This window comes from Sceloporus undulatus, chromosome 1 (genome assembly GCF_019175285.1).
Source record: "Sceloporus undulatus isolate JIND9_A2432 ecotype Alabama chromosome 1, SceUnd_v1.1, whole genome shotgun sequence".
Taxonomy (NCBI): Eukaryota; Metazoa; Chordata; class Lepidosauria; order Squamata; family Phrynosomatidae; genus Sceloporus; species Sceloporus undulatus.
This window is the reverse complement of record NC_056522.1, coordinates 281,760,336-281,778,610: the sequence shown is the minus strand read 5'-3', so window position 1 is coordinate 281,778,610 and position 18,275 is coordinate 281,760,336. Positions and strand designations below refer to the sequence as shown.

Sequence of the window (18,275 nt, the reverse complement as noted above, 5' to 3'; positions counted from 1 at the left end):
TGATCCTGTGTAAACTTTTCCACTAAGCCCCATGTTTGTTTGTTCTGTTAAGAAAGAGCCAAGATGTTCAGTACCAACACACCTATAGTGTACCCACGTGTACATTTTTCCATCTGTTTTTGTTTTGTTGTTACATAGTCTTTTGAGATGAAGCATCCTCAGATCAATTTACAAGATTATAAAACAATAAAGCTTTTTGCAAATTATATGTTGCTAAAGCAGCAATTGTCTATTCACCTGTCTGTGGCTCGCTGCTGACTAGTTAAATAGTTTCTTTCTAACTTGACCAACAGGTGTAGGTAGGCTGCAGTTTTTATGAGGATCCCACTTCAGATGTGGGATCCCCATAAGTCCATAGGGCTCTCCCACAGCTAGCGTTTAAAGTAGGAAAATTGAACACATTCTAAACTGTGCATTTAAGATGTACTGTATACTAGAAAAATCTACTATAGTTACAATCTACCTACTGGTTTGAAGGGGCAGGAATCCATTTTAAAGTCTTCTTTTTTTACAGACAAGTTGAAAAGCTGAGTTTCACATATATTTATCTTATTGTGTGCATTAGGTCATTCTTATTAATTCTTATTAATTTTAGGGCCATGCTGATTGTTTAGCCAGTCCCAATGCCTAACATGACTGCAATTTATATATATATATATATATATATATATATATATATATATATATATATATGTATACACATATGTATATATATATATATATATATATATATATATATATATATATATATATATATTTGTAGTGGCATTGTGATGGAATGGAATATCCTATACCAGTGGTTCTCAACCTTCCTAATGCAGAGAACCTTTAATACAGTTCCTCATGTTGTGGTGACCCCCAACCATAAAATTATTTTTGTTGCTACTTCATAACTGTAATTAAAAATACTGTGTTTTCCGATGGTCTTAGGCGATCCCTGTGTAAGGGGTTGCAACCCACAGGTTGAGAACTGCTGCCCTGTACCATTGCTTCTTCGGCTATCCGATGTGAGGGAATGGTAGGTTTCTTTTTCCCCTAATGTGTCAGAGACCAGGACCATATTTGAGCCCATTGATTTAAATTGGTTATTTCTTTCCTGGAAACTCACCAAGGACTGAGAGGCAATGGCTTGTGTAACATCAGTCCAGAGACACCACGTTGAGTAACACTGTCCTATAGCATTCTGATATTGTTGTGTCTCCATCGATTAGTTCCATGTTTGTATGTTTTGGTTCATGGTGCATAGCTTCCTCATTAACTTAGTAAATATATGTGAAATGGTCTTTAATCACTTCATTTTATCTAATAAAACCAAATATGAAACTCTGTCTTCTTTCCTGGCACAATAAAACTGGTTATTCAAGGAGTGAAGCCTATTCACCCCTGTGGAAAAAAAAGGAGGGCTACTTAGCTGGTCCACTTGACCATGTTAAAGAGAACATTCAGTAGTAGCTTTAAGGAGAGCTGGAAAACTGTCTGAAAGCCCAGAGAGCAGCTGTTAATCTACTATAGTTGTCCCTCTCTTTTCATGGCCTTGGGATCCGCAGCCTCGCTCTTCCTGGACAGCGAGCAGGGAGGGAACTAAAAGGAGCCTGCGTGCGAGAGTGTGAAGCCATTGAAATACATGCGACCTCAATATTGACAAGTTTTCAGATTCACGGAGGGGTCCAGAACGGATCCCCCACGAATCGGAAGGGCTGACTGTATGGATCAACAGGCTGACTTGGCATAAGGCAGCTTCCTATGTATCTCCTGAATGAATTCAGTTTTAAAAGGATTTTAAAATTGTTGAACTATACTGAAAATAGCACAGTAGGCATATGTAACAGACATATGTACCCTGAAAAATGATTAGTGACAGTTTTCAGGTGCCAGCTTTTTCCTCATGTTTTACACACATCATATGATGCAAAGCTAGTGGTATTGCATAGAAGAGAAGGGGGCACATTGATTGCATTGATAGTACCCTCATGTGATCATAACATTTCTTAAATACTGCTCTGCTAGGCAGCTTCAACTAGTGTAATGAATGTAAAAAAAAATTATTATTTTACAATGAACATTGAAATCTTGTTCGTATGCATTGCATTTGCCCTGCCTTATAAAACTACTTACAGAATACTTGGCTTTGGGCTGAGGATGCCATCCTCAAATATTTGTGTCTTTGTGAGATTGCAGTAACTAGCAATTCTCAAGCAGCAGGGCTTATTTTTAGGCTTAGTCCTAGCCTGAAATAAACTGAGAAGCTGAGGAGCGTTCCAATAACACAGAGTAAAAAGGAGACAGGAAATAGAGGGTCTTGGGGTAATGAGTTCCAGCCACACTCACAGAGAGCTCGGGAAGGCATTACTTGAAAATAGTTTCTCTATGACAGCCTGGCAATTTTTAGCTTGTTATTTTACCATTAAAAGGGAACACACTCACTGTACATTTCGACTGTGCTACAGAAGCTTCTCCCCCTCCTTCCTGAGACCATCTGGCATTATGCATCTTTTGAAGCCTTTAGAATGATATTACTGCCTGTTGACGACTGATCTCTACTTTTTTAAAAAAAACATATGCTTTGAGCTGGGGAGGTGAAGGAATGCAGAATGAAGTTTATACAGTTGTAATATATACACCCAGTGGAAGAGTGCAGAATCAGCCTGCAGGACAGTTTTCAAAGTCAAATATGTACAGCCATTCAGCTTGCTAGAAGTGGAAGAAGACAAGGTGAGAGAGCAGGCACGATTGTGGTTCTCCAGAACAAACCTGTGATTGCTCCAAACCCAAGGAATTATAATTGCTGAAATGGGCCCGAAGCATGGATAGTGAGATTGATATTTACAAACACTTCACGTGGCTAAACAGGGTAAGTGACTCTTTGCAGTCCCAGTGCTTAACAAGTTCATGGGTAAAGAAAACAGAACACATGAAAACTTCCACCTCCTTGGGAGAAATGATGGCTTGTGGTCAGTGAGGGGAGGAGAATGGGGAAATGCTCAATAGCCCTTTGTCTTTAAGAGAAAGAGCTTTGAGCAAAATGATGAAGTATCCTTTTAATACTGCAAGTAATACAACTTTCCAAATAGTTTGGCTGATGGCTTTTAAAAAGTCAGTATGGTGTGTTTTCCTAGCTTTCTTACTAAGTTTTTCTTTGCTTATGTAACTTTTGCATAGATATTTGTATGCTTTTTAAAAGAAATAAGATTCTCTTTCAAACTAACCAACAAGCTACATAGCTTGAGATTTAAGTAATGTAATCCCATGTTGTCTGTCCATTAGGATTAAAGCCAATTAGTCCAATTCATCTTGCATGGAGATCATACTGACCAATTTAATTTTGTTCTGATTAAGCCAAACCTAGAAAATAAAAACATGTTAGCCAGAATTTCCTCTTTGAGAAGTTATTTATGAAATGACCTTTCTATGGAACTGCTTTTAAATATGCAGTAAATATATACTTTACATTAAAAAACATCACATACTATATTATCTCAGTAATAGAACAGAACCTAAGCATGTATTTTGTACATATCTTTGTACACCGAGTTCTGTATTATTTCTCAAGTTATTTTACCAACATTTTGCCTTATTTATCTCTGGCTCTGTTAACAACTGAAGTTTGAAAAGGTTGGAGAAAAGGACTTTTGTTTTTGTCTGAAGAACATATTGCATTACAATGCAATAACAGGAAAGTCTACTCAGAAGTAAATCCCATCTTGTCCGGTGGTGATTATCCTCAGTTGGGTATAGGATTGCAGCCTTAGGTCTATAGTTTTGGATACTCAAAAGGACAGGAAATTGCACTTCTTTGTACAAATACTATGGATGGTACATAACAAAACAATTATACATTGGTTTTGTGGCTATCAGGTGTTAGCAGCTAAACTGAGTTGTAAGATTCTGTATTCACACTTACATTTTTCCAAAAAATAAATGGAGAACCAGGAACATAGGAGTTGAGACATGTACCATGTGTTTGAAATGGAGCTTAGTAGTAACTGTTGATCTTCTTTCCATAAACAAATGTGCTCAAGATGCAATTTCCAGAAAGCCATACTGGAATTGCAAACTAATCTCTGGTTTCCTATCGCAGAGAGGACATTGACACTGTGTAACATTCTTGTGGGAGAACTCATTCTTGAAAGTGCAGGCGTAATTGGGATTCTTTCCAAATATGCTTTTCCACGTATATGTGCTCTGGTAAGGCAGCCTATAGTGTCTCTGTCCTTGTTCTGAGGAAATGAAACTGTGATGGAATTTCAGTAGCTGTAAGTAATTTGTTGTTACGTGGAGGGTTTCTAAAAATTGCAACACCATCTAAAACTCCTCCTCCTAATAGTGTTTTTTAATGAATGGGAATGTGGGTGAGAATGTAAGTAGTGAGGCAGTGGTAGATGGTGAGAATCCAGGTTCTTCTAGATTCCCAAACTGTGGCGGGGGGGGGGGGGGGACTTCATTTCCATTGTTCTCATAAGCTCCTTTGATAAGCAATTAAACATTTGCACAAAGCTGTACATGAAATTCTTTCTTGTACCACATGATCCTTTTGCTGTTGCATGCTTGGGTACCGAGTATGGTGGAAATCTGATACCCTCTGGCTGTTAATAAAAAGCCCCGTTTCCTTCACCAGAGGGGGTGGGGGAGAGAAAGGAACTGGATTGTCATCAGTTCTTATTGACTTATATCAGTTTGTATTGACATTGTCCAAAGCAGGCTCTGATTTTACTTAAGAGAGCTGGGGAGGGGTTTGGGGTGAATAAATCAGATATATTGTTAGTTCTGATATTGCAAGAGCCCAGAGTTGAGTTTCCTGTTTTATTTAGTAATGGGTTAAAATTATAAATTTGGAATAAATGAGTAAATATAAAATTGCTAAGGTGAAATGAAACTTTTAAAATGCTGATGAGATCAACTATCATTTGTCTGCCTTACATGAACCAGCTGACGGTGTCATGCAAGATTTCATAAATCCCATTCAAGCAGATGTCTTTAACAAAACAGTCCTTGCCTGGATTGTTTCCAGCCTCAAAGAGACTGGTTCAAAGGGCAGTGTCAACAGAGGCCCTGACCACGTGGGCGTCTGCTTGGGGCAAGGGGAAACAGAGAGGAAGTAATTGGAGCCAAACAGACAGAAATCTCTTCTTTCATAAAGCAAGCACAATGGAAATAATGCCCCTACGCACACACTTATCAAGGAGTCCCTGGTTATAGGTAAGACAAAAGTTGATTATTTGTCTTTAGGAGAGGAACTTGTGTGGAGAATTATCCTTAAAGAGCACTTCTTCTTTTTTTACTGTTGAGTGTATATAGCATGTACTTTTATCTTGTTTGCATTTGGAGAAGACAGAATTTCTAGCAAACAGTATGAAACTGAATTCTACTACTACTAATGAGAGCCAGCATGGTATAGCCAAAATGATATAGTGGTTTGAGCGTAGGTCTTGGACTCTAGAAATTGGGGTTCAATGTCCTGCTCAGGCATGGAAATCCACTAGGTGACACTGGGTGAGTCACACACTCTCAGTCTAGAAAAGCCTTAGGTTTCCCATTAAAAAAGTAAAGGTTTCCCCTTGACATGAATGTCTAGTCAGAACTAATTGTAGGGGGCGGTATTCATCCCCATTACTAAACCGAAGAGCCAGTCTGAAGGCAACTCCGGTAGTCATATGGCTAGCATGACTGCACAGAACCCTGTTAACTTCCCACCGAAATGGTACCTGATTCTGCTTGCATTTGCATGTTTTGGAACTGCAAGAATGGCAGAAGCCTTAGGGTTGCCATAAGTCAGAAATGACTTGAAGGCACCCAACAACAACAAATTACTGCTAATGGTAACAACAACGTAGCAGTGACCATTAGGCCACTGTAGCAGTGACCAATGTTGCAGTGACTACTAGGCCACATGCCTGCATCATTTTCTGTCAGTTGTATGTGGAAGTACTCCATGTGAAAGACCTGTCACAGCTAGGGTTGCCATAGCGCCGGACCTCCAAACCGGGAAAAATGTAGGGAATTTTCAAATGTAGGACACAAAAATGTGTCCTACGTTTGAAAATTCTGTCCTACATCCCTCGCGATCGCAGCGGGGAGCGGAGGTCAAGCGCGAGGGAAAGCCTCCACTAAGGAGGCTTTCCCTCCTGCCTGGGCCCCGGGCCTCGCCGCGATCGGAGGCCAGGATCGGGGCCTCGCCTCGTTCCTGGCCCCGCAGGGACCATCAAGGAGGCGAGGAGCCGGCGGCGATCGCCAGGCCTCGCCTCCTTCCTGCCCCGCGGAGACCAGAAGGGGGCGAGCAGGCGGCCGCCATCGCCGCGGCCTCGCCTCTTTCCTGGCCCCGTGGAGGCCAGGAAGGAGGCGGGGAGCCCGGTGGCGATCGCCGCAGCTTGCTTTCCTGGCCCCCCGCGGAGGCCAGGAAGGAGGGAGGAGGCTGCAGGGAGGCGGGGAGGTTGGCGCGGCTGCGCCCACGAGGCGCCGCCTCCCTGCAGCCTCCTCCGCCCCAGGCCTCGCTGCCCTCCTTTTCCTCCGCGCAGCCATGCGCGGTGGAGGAGGTGGAGGGCAGCGAGGCCCCAGGGTTGCCTAGCAACCCCGCTGCAACCGGGCTTTTCCTGGTTTTTGGCGGCACCCGTGCCGTGACCGGGCAGGTGCCGGCAAAACCGGGAAAAACCCGGTTGCAACCGGGTTATGGCAACCCTAGTCACAGCTACCAGGTTCCTGTTTAAGAGAAATATAAAATAAATCTCAGAAGTCTTAGCATCATTCATCAAGTTTGCATACCGTATGTTCTGTCATGTCTATGTTGTTAAGTATAATATATTAGTTGTGTGATGATTAGTTTGGTGGGTGCGATTTAGAACAATAACAGTGAGGTACTAGTTGGCCACAGAAATAAACTGGAAAATGCAAACAAACATTCTCTCTTGTCCTTTGAAATCTGAGTGCATATTATTAACTATATCCAGAGCCTTCAGAGTAACCTGTGAGGATGAGCTGCTGAACAAATAATTGGATGACCATTTTCTGTTGGCTCTTCCCTGTTTCCTTCTGTCTGTTCTCATTAAAAGAAAGTTGGAATATATTGAACATGTCTCATGTTTGCTACACATTTCTGTACAAGTAGTTGTTTTTATTGTGAAAGGCAGTGGTTGTCAAACTCCCCCTGGCCCCCCTTTACATCTTTATGTGCATGTTGGCGATCCCCTTCAACAATGTACAGTAGATCCTCAGTATCTGTGGGGATTTCGTTCCAGACCACCCCCTGCCCCTATTCCCCCCAAAGCAGGTGCTTAAGTCAGTATTTAAAATTTAAATGTATCTTTTATGACGACTCCCAGGCTGAGAGGCACTCTTGGTGCACGAAGGGAAGCTGCAACAGCAAGGCCCAAGCACCAGGGACTTATTCTTTCTGCTTCTGCTTCTGATTTGACACAACAGCCTCTGCTTTGGGAGTTAGGCACGTGCACCCCACCACTGAAGCTGGTGACTGCTGTGTCCCATTGCCACATCAACCTCCTTCTTTGAGAGTTAAGAGGGAGAAGAATCCCTGGATTCCTCCTGCATCTCATTCCCAAAGCTGGTTGCTACTGTCTCCCATTCTAACAGTAGCCTTCTGCTTTGGGAGTTAAGAGGATGAAGAATCCCTGGATTCTGCCTGCACTCCATTCATGAAGCTGGAGGCTGCTGTCTCCCATTGACATGCCAACCTCCTGCTTTGAGAGTTAAGAAGCAGAGGAATCCTTGGGTTCCTCCTGTACCTGACTCACTTGGGACCTCTCAGACACACTTTGTGTGTGTGCGTGTGTATGTGTGTTGTGTATACACAAAAGTGTGTGCAAACTGACGAAAGAGCAGAACCCCCTTCGAATTAATGGAATTTATCTGTAATTTGCAAGCATAGAAAGAACGATACTACTGTACTTTTGAATGTGTGCAAAAGCTAAATTATATACATTCGCCTCTCCATTTTTGCAAGGCATCCATTCCAGAACCCACCACGAAAACCACCAATATTCAAGTCCCATTGGCTTGAATGGCGGCGCACCCCCATTGTTTCCTCTTCCATTTGCCGCTCACACATAAGCAAGGGACGCAGATCCCAAGTTCGCAAAAACAGAGGTGCGGCTGTATATTTATGTTTTCAATGGCCAAAATGCATTTGCAAGTTTTTAAAAATCCTGGATTCCATCTCTCAACCATTACACCTCTGATTGTCCTCCTGTCTCTAACCCCTCAGATAAGCAGGGGTCTCCTTTACTCCTTTCTTATTTCAATCCACCAATGTTTCAAATATCACAGTCTACATAAACCATAGGCCTCTGCCAGGAGTATCTTATTGCTCTTTTTGCATTATATTCTGCTTTTCCTCCTGAAACTGGAACGCAAGACCTCTCTCTCTCTCCCTCTTTCCCCCCCCCCTCTCTCTCTCTCACACACACAGAGATGCAAATCAAAATATAAGTTGTAATATGGAAACAAAACAGATGAAGTTATAATATAACACAACTGAATTAAAAAAATAAGTTAATCGCCTTCTTCAAGCAACTTCAACTAGTTGCCAAAAATCAACCCAATTTTTAAAAAGCTCTGTTACAGCCAGCGCAATAACAGCCATCAGCAACACAATGAAAGAGACAACCAGCCATCTCTTGGTAGGGATTTCTACAACTCTGGGCCACCAGCAACCAAGAAAGCCCTTTCTTGTGTCCACACCAAAAGGGCTTCTAGGGACCTGTTTGGCTTTTGAGAGCTTACTCATGTATTGACAGTGTAGCAGATACCCACTACTCCTTGTCTATAGGAAATATGTGTGCTTTTTCTTACACACACAGGTTCATACTAGCTAACATCTAAGTCATTTCAGAATCCTGTGATGTATGCCTTCACCTTTTGTGATAAGTTCTCCATTTCCTGTATGGAACTACTTTTTGGAAGTCGTGCCTGTTCTAGTTCTGAGGGGTAGGCCCAGAACAGCTCTTCTAGCTGTGCCCATCCTTAGCTCCACTCTCTGCAGTCCAAGTTTTCATGTTTATTTGGAAAAGTATAGATAACTGTGCAGTCTCTGTTGGACTCAGGAAAAGGTTTACACGTAGAACATAATATTCTTTAAACACTGCCAGTAAACAGTTGCCAAAACTTCAGAAATGCAAAAGTGCTAAAAGCAGATGTTGCAGTATTTTTTTCTCTCTCTCCTGTACTGCTTGAATGACCACAAGAAGTTCCTCACATTGTAGCCATGGCAGTACTTGGTCCCAGTATCATCCACACATGTATACCCTTGGGTTATATGACTATTTATTATGTTGTCATTACCATTGCTATAAAGATAGCCAATATTATAGAAGATGCTGACTGAAACAGAGCAGATGTTTGCTTAGTAGGTGAGCTTGTCTAGACTGCATCTGTCTATTCTTATTAAAGCATGCAGTAGCTGATGTTTTGGCAGAGCTGATATTTTCTCTTTGGATTACTTTCTCTAATGTGGATGTTGGCTAATGTAGCTTCTCAGTCTGGGATATTTTAGAAGAATAAATTAGAGTAGAAGGCATGGTAATACATTATCTATTTATGACTTAATGCAGAATAAATCTTCATCTGGAACTGAGTTGAAAGAGAGAAAAAACCTATTGCAAGTAACAGGCAAAATACACCTGCTGTTTGAGTTGCTTGATGCCTTTCTATTAGACAAAAGGTTATTTACCTTCAGGTTTGTCTTGTTATGGATTTTCTGTGTTATTGATGTCAGCCCAATTTGTGATCAGACTGGGAAGATATGTCAGATGAGCAAATTTATAAGCCAATCCATAAGGCCTTTTTCTTAGGAATAAGACCCTTTGATTCCCATGGATGCTACTTCCAGGTAAGGATGTGTAAATACTTGCCTGTCACCTCTGCTCCTGGTGATTTCTGCATGATACTGATCTCAAGACAATTTCATAACCTGTATGTAGTTTCAAGTACAAATGTATAGTCCTAGGCTCCAAATTCAAATCTAACTGAGAAGCTTGGACAGACAATGTCTCTCAAGCTAACCTTCCTCACTGAGTAGTTGTGAGGGAAAAGGGGATATTGGGGGGGGGGGGGACAGGGGCAACCATGAATGCTTCCTTTGAGCTCCTTGACACAAAGGTTGAACATACATACTCTGGATGTCCTAAGGGAGGTAGCTTTCTCATGTTACCCTTCCACAGCTTGCCTGCAACATGTTTATCCTTGGGGAACACTTGTGATGTATCAGAATGCCAAGAATGCACTAAAAGAATGCACTAATTATAAATAATTCTACCACTATGTGACGCTGTACTGTTCTGTCATTTAATTTGTATTTCTTTTATTATATCATATTTTTGTTCTGTGTTAATATGCAAATATTAAAATATTTAATAAAATAACAATATATAAAAGTTAGTGTTAATATGCAATGTGATTTCTTACAATTCATAGGCTATTTTATTTATAAATTACTCATAAACATACAAATATTTTTTAAACAAGCTTGGCCATGATGAATCTTAGGATCAAACTAGGACTGTCACCTCACAAGCTAGATATTGGATACATGCCTTTTAAAATTCCCCTTTATAATAAGAAGTGGCACAGCCATGCTCCCCCCCCCCCCCGTCTCTCTTTTTATGCTCCTTACCTGCCTGTCAGGTGTGTTTGGTATCTTGCCTACCATAGAAGCAGAGTGGAACAATTGACAAGCCCAAGGAAAGGAGTGGTGGACCAGACAGGGCTAAAAGGCATGTATCCAATGATCACCCCTTGAGTAGGACATCCATATAATACCTTATGCATTTTCTACTTTGAAAAGGAGGGGCATTTGTAGATTGCTTATGAGGTATGTGTGTGTCTGTGTCTGTGCTGGGATTGTACTTATGGGTAGCAGTGGTTTGACCTTCCAGCTCGAAACTTATTACCTGTTCTTTGGAACATCTATCTCTGACTCCTCCTCCCCACACTTTGGATTCTCAGAGAAGAAGTTTTAGCTTGGTGATTAAATTCTAAGAAATGTGGGAGATTAAATTCCACTTTAAAATCGGCTAAAAGGTTTGTGGTTTGCCAGTCTTTGCTGAGAAAACGGTAAGCTATGTAATGCATTCATGTTATGTTCATATAACTATTATTATACTCTGCTTTGAAGTTCTGCTCTGCATCTAACAATATAACAGCTTATTTAATTTCTTGCATTAAAGTCTATTGTTTTTTTAGTCCCAGGTGAGTCACCATACTTCAGCCAGTAATGAAACCTATCAAGAACGTCTGGCGAGATTAGAAGGTGATAAAGAATCTCTCATACTGCAGGTATGTACTATATGGAACGTTCAGTGGGCTTTGGAATTGCATCAGTATCCTCATTAATTCACTTGTAGATTAAAGATAACAGTAGAAAAAACAATTTACAATTTATTATTTGAAATATTTACACTGTTTTTCAAAACAACAATCTTGATTATTATTTTTTATAATGCCTAGCTGTGAAAGAATTTTGCAATTAAGCAATATGAAAATGAAACTAACATTTAAAATGTTCTGTATTATGCTTTGATGGAAGGCATGGGGGCGGAGTCAGGGCATGCGTCGTGCCGGCCTTTATTGCTGGTCTGTCGTGGCTGTTACTTGCTATGGCTTACTTTTTCTTCTGGGGATATGCATTTCCTTTTGTCAGTTCTGCCACAACCCTGCCTGAGGCAGCAGGCACCTCAGTGCTTACCAAAATTGAAAATAATTTTTGTCCATATTGGGTAGTGTAACATAATAATCATAATCGTATTTATTTCTTACCCGCCTATTCCCACAGTTTGAGGCAGGGAGAACAAAAACAAATAAACAATGCACAGCATCAATTAAAACACATTAATTAAAGCATTTAACAGTTTAAAAGGACAAATGAAACATACACATTCTAAAACAATCCACAGTTAAATTTGTAGTACTTCTTGTTACTTTTGTCTTTGGAAGAAGAGAGAGGTACAGTTCTTTCCAAGCTTGCTAATACAACTTTGATATTTTTCATTTCTTCTAAGAAAGACCAAGAGTTTTTCAACCTCTGTTTTTCAAAACAAAGTATATCCGGATCCTAATGATGGGCTTTTAAAATTCTGGATATAGCCACACTGCGTTTGCTGGATCCTAAAAGCAGCATTTTATCCTGGTTAGAGTGTGCAAACCAGGGCTTGAAGACAACACATTAAAAGAGCTGCTGTGCATATGTCAGTATCATAGGTCCTGCCATGCTTGTTAGCCATACATTTATATATGCTTTGTAATACTGGATGATGGGATGTGTCACACCATTGGTAATGCCGGGTAAAAGAATTGTTTAGCATTCAAGGTTCTGGGTAATGAGCAGATGTGTGGGAAGGAGGAACTGGACTAGGAGTTCCTAAGATAAGTCCTGGAATGTGAAAAAGCTTGGAATGGGACAGAAGGAGGGCCAGCTCTGGGAAGACAGAATATTTGGGTTTATAGATGTGGTGTAGGTCCACAAAAATGGCTGAATTACTATGTGATTTTAATATACTGTGTAATTGAAAAAGCTTCAGTCCTGACAACATGGTTATGCTGTGATGAACTCAGTTTTATGAATAAAGCTTTCTAACTTGTTTTCTAACTTGTTTTATGAATGGAGGTTAACCAGCACATAGCAGCCGACAATTAAAATAACATGGTGGTGATATGTTCCTTAAGAGCACTACTGTTGATTAGCTGTAGTGGACAACAGCTTTAAAAAAAAGTTTCACATATTCACTGGTATCTTGCTAGTAACATACCAGGCCTAAACTACGAAATACCCAGGTTACGAAATTTTCGGGATACGAAAAAATCCCATAGGAAATCATTGTTCCGGGTTACGAATGTTTTTTCGGGATACGAAGAAAATTTTTGGTGCTTTTTTCGGCTTTTTCGCACGAAACGCGGCTTTTCCCCATTAGCGCCTATGGCAATTCGGCTTACGAAGGCTTTTCGGGTTACGAAAGCGGCCGCGGAACGAATTAATTTCGTAACCCGAGGCACCACTGTATGTCTTTTTTTTTTTTTTTTTGGTCACAGTAGAGCTGGGTATTCTCTTCCACCCTCCTCAGTAACCAAAACTCCCTCTTTCCTTCACTGGTTACCCACTGCACCCCTCCCTGGCCATTCTGTTGCTGGTGGAGGTCCAGTATCATTGAGGTGTCTGAATATGTCCCCATAGTCAGGTGCAAACTGGTGATATTATCTGCCAAAATCTCAAGGACCTCAGTTTCTCTCAGAGGATAATGAAATTGCACTGTGTCTGGCTACAGGGGCATAGCTGGTTTTATTATCTTTCCCAGCTTTCCATCAGGCACAGAATGGCCATGAAGGCAGGAATGGCTAAACAAGAATTGGGGACATTGCAGTGGAGAGATGTAGCATAGTTTTGCCTGCAGATCAGTTACAATGCGCTACAGTATCTTGGTTGAAGTGCAATAGTATGTCACAAGAGGAACTGAAGCATGACTTATACTATGTTTCATACACTGTACTCTGGGTTAGTACCTGGATGGGAGACCAGTAATGATTATCAGGTACTGTGAACTATATTTCTGAGGAAAGAACTGGTAAACCACCTCTGAATATTCCTTGCCTAAGAAAATCCTATGAAATTTGTGGGATTGACATAAATCCACAGGTAACTTGAAGGTACATACATGCACACTCTATAGTCCTTGAAGAGAAGAACTGCTGAGACTGAAAAAAACAATATATATTTACTTAACTGCAGTACTAAATATTTGTTTGTTGTATGTTTAATTACATTAATTGCTCCATAGAAGCTTCTACAATTAAGCTATTGTGTGTCATTTTGCTATAAATCTGTTGATTAAATTTATGATGTCAGTGTAATTTAAGACTGAAACAGATGGCCTTAAAGGGGCAGTGTCATGCTGTCCCTTTGAATGCCAGATTGGGGCCACAGCAACTGCATGCCGTGGCCCCGATCCAACGTTTATCCACCCCAAAAATAAGGGGCAAAATACCACTCCTTTTGGGGTGGGAAAAGGGCACTCTTGCTGCCGCTGCCGCCGCCACAAATTTTCAGCGTTCCGGTGGCATGGCATGTGTAAATACCATGCTGCCACAATGCCATGAAACCACTACATGTGCAGTCATCCATGCGGCTTCCCGGCAGCATGGGGGTGGCATCAGAGTGTGTGGCATCTAAACGCCATGCTCAGGCGCCGCCCCCAACCCAGAGCTTACTGCCAGTCTGTTTGCCCCTTAGTGAGCAGTGTCTGATATTCACACAAGATTTGGATTCAAGTTTCATCCCTGCTATAAATATCTCAGGACTTGCTTTGAAATATTTACTCTAATGCAAGTGCTTAGCAGCACCCTGCAAAATAGAATAATTCTAGTTATAAGCTTTATATTCCAAATGGACATTGTTTATGTTTGGAACTTGACAGATCGCCTGAAGATGGGGGTGGGGGGTGGGGGGTGGGACACTTTGCAAAATGGCCTAAGAAGAAAATGTGAAAGTTACCTAAGCGATCATAAATCCTGCGAATCATTTTCCTTGGAATAAAATGTCCCTCTTGAACAGTCTCAAATCCCACTCCTCAATATGATTTTTTCAGATCCAGTGATCTTGGATTAATAATGCAGTTATATGCCAGAAAGGCACACAATGTCATATGAAAGTCAGGTGTACAAAATGTGCAGATAAAAAATGTATTTGATGTACAAAAATAAACATTAGATGCTCAAAGTATGCTGTGACTAATAGACTTATCTGACATATCCCATACCTCATTCACTTATTTGACAGAAGATAAAATAAGTGAAATTCTGTATAAAAATTAAGTAATTTAATTATTTAAAATATATAAATCATAATCATAATAAAATTACATGTATTTTAAGCAAGTGATCGAAACCACTTTTGCCATAGCATTTCTGGTATGATTGTAAATGCTGGACAGTGACATGTGCTGACTGGAAGAAAATAATTTAATTTGAAGTGTGACATTGTGGACACTGTGGACTGCCAAAAAGACAAATAAATAGGACAAGCTAGGTCGCCCCTCTCCCAAGAAGCTACAACAACTAAGCTGAAGTTATTGTACTTTGGACATTTCATGAGATGACATGATTCATTAGAAAAGACAATAATGCTTGGTAAAGTGGAAAGCAGTAGAAAAAGAGGAAGACTACATTATGGGAAGAGAGACTCAGTTAAGGAACCCACAGTACTGAGTTTGCCAGAGCTGAGTAGATGATGACACGATCTTGGAGGTGTCTCATTCATAGGGCCATCATAAGTTGAAGCTTACTTGATGGCAATTAACAACTAAACAAACTTCCTTGTTGAAATACTGAAGCATTTTAAAAAGTAGAAGTGATGTCTCAAAATAATTTACATGTCCTTATCACTTTTTCTTTTCTCTTCCATAAGGTCAATGATGGAATGTCATAAGGACACAAAATGAGGTCATTCAGTTTGGCAGAGAGAGAGGAATATAACAAGTAGACATGGAGGCACTGAAGATGGTTCCTCTGTCCATACCCAGTACATAATTAGGCTAGGTCTGGAATGTGCACAGATCCAGATGTGACATGAAGGTGACTGTGTCATGTTCAATTTAGTGGCTCATTTTAAAGGATATACAAATAGTAAGGCACTGTGTGTTGAAAGTTCAACAGAAATTATTTGCAACAAAACTGTAGATTTTTGTAGTAAATCATATATGGCTTGTAGTCTGTTGGTATTTGCCTTGCAAAAAGTAGAAACATAGAATCATAGACTCGTAGAGTTGGAAGAGACCACAAGGGCCATCCAGTCCAACTCCCAGCCATGCAGGAACTCTCAATCAAAGCATCCCTGACAGATGGCCATCCAGCCTCTACATAAAGACCTCCAAGGAAGGAGTGTGTTCCACTGTCGAACAGCCCTTACTATCAAAAAGTTCCTCCTAATGTTGAGGTAGAATCTCTTTTCCTGTAGCTTGCATCCATTGTTCTGGGTCCTGTTCTCTGGAGCAGCAGAAAACAAGCTTGCTCCTTCCTCAATATGACATCCCTTCAAATATTTAAACAAGGCTATCATATCACCTCTTAACCCTTTCTTCTCCAGGCTAAATATCCCCAGCTCCCTAAGTCATTCCTCATAGGGCATAGGGTACTAGCCTGTGGAAGAACTTGTACTTTGCCTGCCTGTGTATACTGGCATTTGGCTTGTGGATAATCTGAAAAGGAAGGGGGTCACATTATTCCACTTTAAAATATCTTAATAAATCAACAGAAACTCTCAGCTGTAAGCAACTAGGCATATAGTGATTTTTCTAGATATGACTGGGCTTGCTGTGCTTCATAGCCAACATCCTTCTCCCTAAATCTGAATTACTCAGAAAAGCCTACAATTATGTGCTTTTACCAAAGTACAAAAGGTGTGTCTCTGACGCATACCTCTGCAATATTTTTTCCCAATTTTTATTAATAGCAAACTTCTCAGAAAGAAGGAAGGTGGCAGGCAAATGTAGTGAAGCTTCAAACCCTTCCATCAATCCCCTTGCCCCCCAAGATTCAAGTTTATTTGGGTAAAAGAACTCTGGAGTTCTACTGTATGGTAGGCAGTTTTGTGAACCATCTAAAAATCTTAAATTTTCAGAAGTTGTGTAAAGGCTGTTGTTTTTAAAACTACATTAGCTGTCATTTTCCTGATTACCTTTTGGGTTCAGTTGCTTTTTATGTTTCTGTATGACGGTTCATGTTTTTGGTAATGGTGGGCAACAGCATTCTTAGATCTCTTTGGGAGTTTTTAACTAATCATTTCTTTCACAGCAGCTCCACTGCCTAAAGTTTCTATTCATGTTTAAGCTTGTAATGCTTTGAACCTGTGAAAAGCAGAGCTCTGCCAGTGTTAAAACATGTCTTTTGCTCATTACGTTATTTAATAGTTACAAAAAGCTTTATTGATAGGTAAGAATGTGGTGTTGTAAGAATGAAGTTAATTGGTTGGCTACCCGAAGAACCTTTTCCTTGTGTTGTCTGCTGTTTAAGGAGAGAAATTTTGGCAGAAGCTGAAAGGGCGCTGCATGATCGGAGCCTAGTTAAAAAAAATTAACAGGATTCTACAATAGCGTTTTCCTTTGAAAGATTATATGCTGAAAATACTAATATATGGGTTTCAGTGGTATGTTATAGTTTTTCTGGTTTCTCAAGAAGATGGTCTCTCCTTCCTCCTCCTCTTCCTCCTCTTTTTTTAAACTTAAGAAGTTCTAACAATCATTTTCAAAGTGTAATGTAATAGCTTTTTAAGGTAAGAAACAAAATTTGTCGTTTTGAATTTAGTCAGTCGTTTAAGAGCTTCCTATGATCAGGTAAATGTAAATAATACCAGGAGGAGTAGAGAGTGTGCTTTTAAAAAGAGCCAATGTAGCATAGAGGTTATAGTTTATATTTAGGCATGGAAAGATGTGGGTTCAAATCCCCATTTGGGAGTTGAAAAGTTCACTTGGTTACCTTGGGTCAATCGGTTGCTGCCTCTCAGCTTATTCTATCCCACCAGGTTGATCTGAAAATATGGAGGGATTACCCCATACCATCAACCTAAAGACAGAAGAGTGTGGAACTGATATGTGTATAGGTGTGTGTAACTATAATGTCTTTTAGTAATAGAAATAGATTTTATTACAGAAAGTATAAACTGTTTTTTCTTTGTTCTGTGTCTAATTATTATATTCAATTACAGGTGAGTGTCCTTACAGACCAAGTGGAGGCCCAAGGAGAAAAAATTCGAGACCTAGAAGTTTGCCTTGAAGGGCACCAGCTGAAGCTTAATGCCACTGAAGAGATGCTTCAACAGGTAGGACTGCAGTATTTCTATGGAAGTTCTTTACAAACAAGGAAACTTCCTGTATATACCCTGTTCTGTCATCTCTTGAACCAAGATGGCCTCCAGTCTTTAAACAAACTGATTTTAATAAATGGTATTTGCTTGTTTCACTGTTGCCTGATAATATATAGTTCTGTGGAACAATGCCATAGCCAGTAGGGATGTAAAATGACTCTATTGTGTGTATTATTCATTATAATCCAGCAGAGAAAAGTCAATAAGAGGACTGGATGTTACTTGAAAACCTGTTAGCCTGGTTGTGGTTTTGTTTTGTTTTTTAAGTTATAGAGTTTAATTCAATAGAGTTGGCAGCTTAGAAACTGTTCTTGCATAGTTTGAACCTGAAAGTAGAATGAGATTTAAAATGAACAAATTTAAAAAGCTGGGATATTTGATTTCAGGTGTTCACATTGGTGCTATTCATTTTAATTGAGCATGT

The 18,275-nt window shown here is 40.2% G+C and overlaps 1 protein-coding gene across 1 annotated transcript in view; it reads left to right on the top strand.

Annotated features, from left to right (window-relative positions):
• The window catches only part of PPFIBP2 (PPFIA binding protein 2), a 198,400-nt gene that overhangs the window by 93,496 nt on the left and 86,629 nt on the right, over nucleotides 1-18,275 (top strand). The window contains exons 4-5 of the mRNA XM_042454773.1: nucleotides 11,188-11,280; nucleotides 17,693-17,806. Of these exons, the coding sequence (XP_042310707.1) occupies nucleotides 11,188-11,280; nucleotides 17,693-17,806 (207 nt within the window). The remainder of the gene's footprint in view (nucleotides 1-11,187; nucleotides 11,281-17,692; nucleotides 17,807-18,275) is intronic.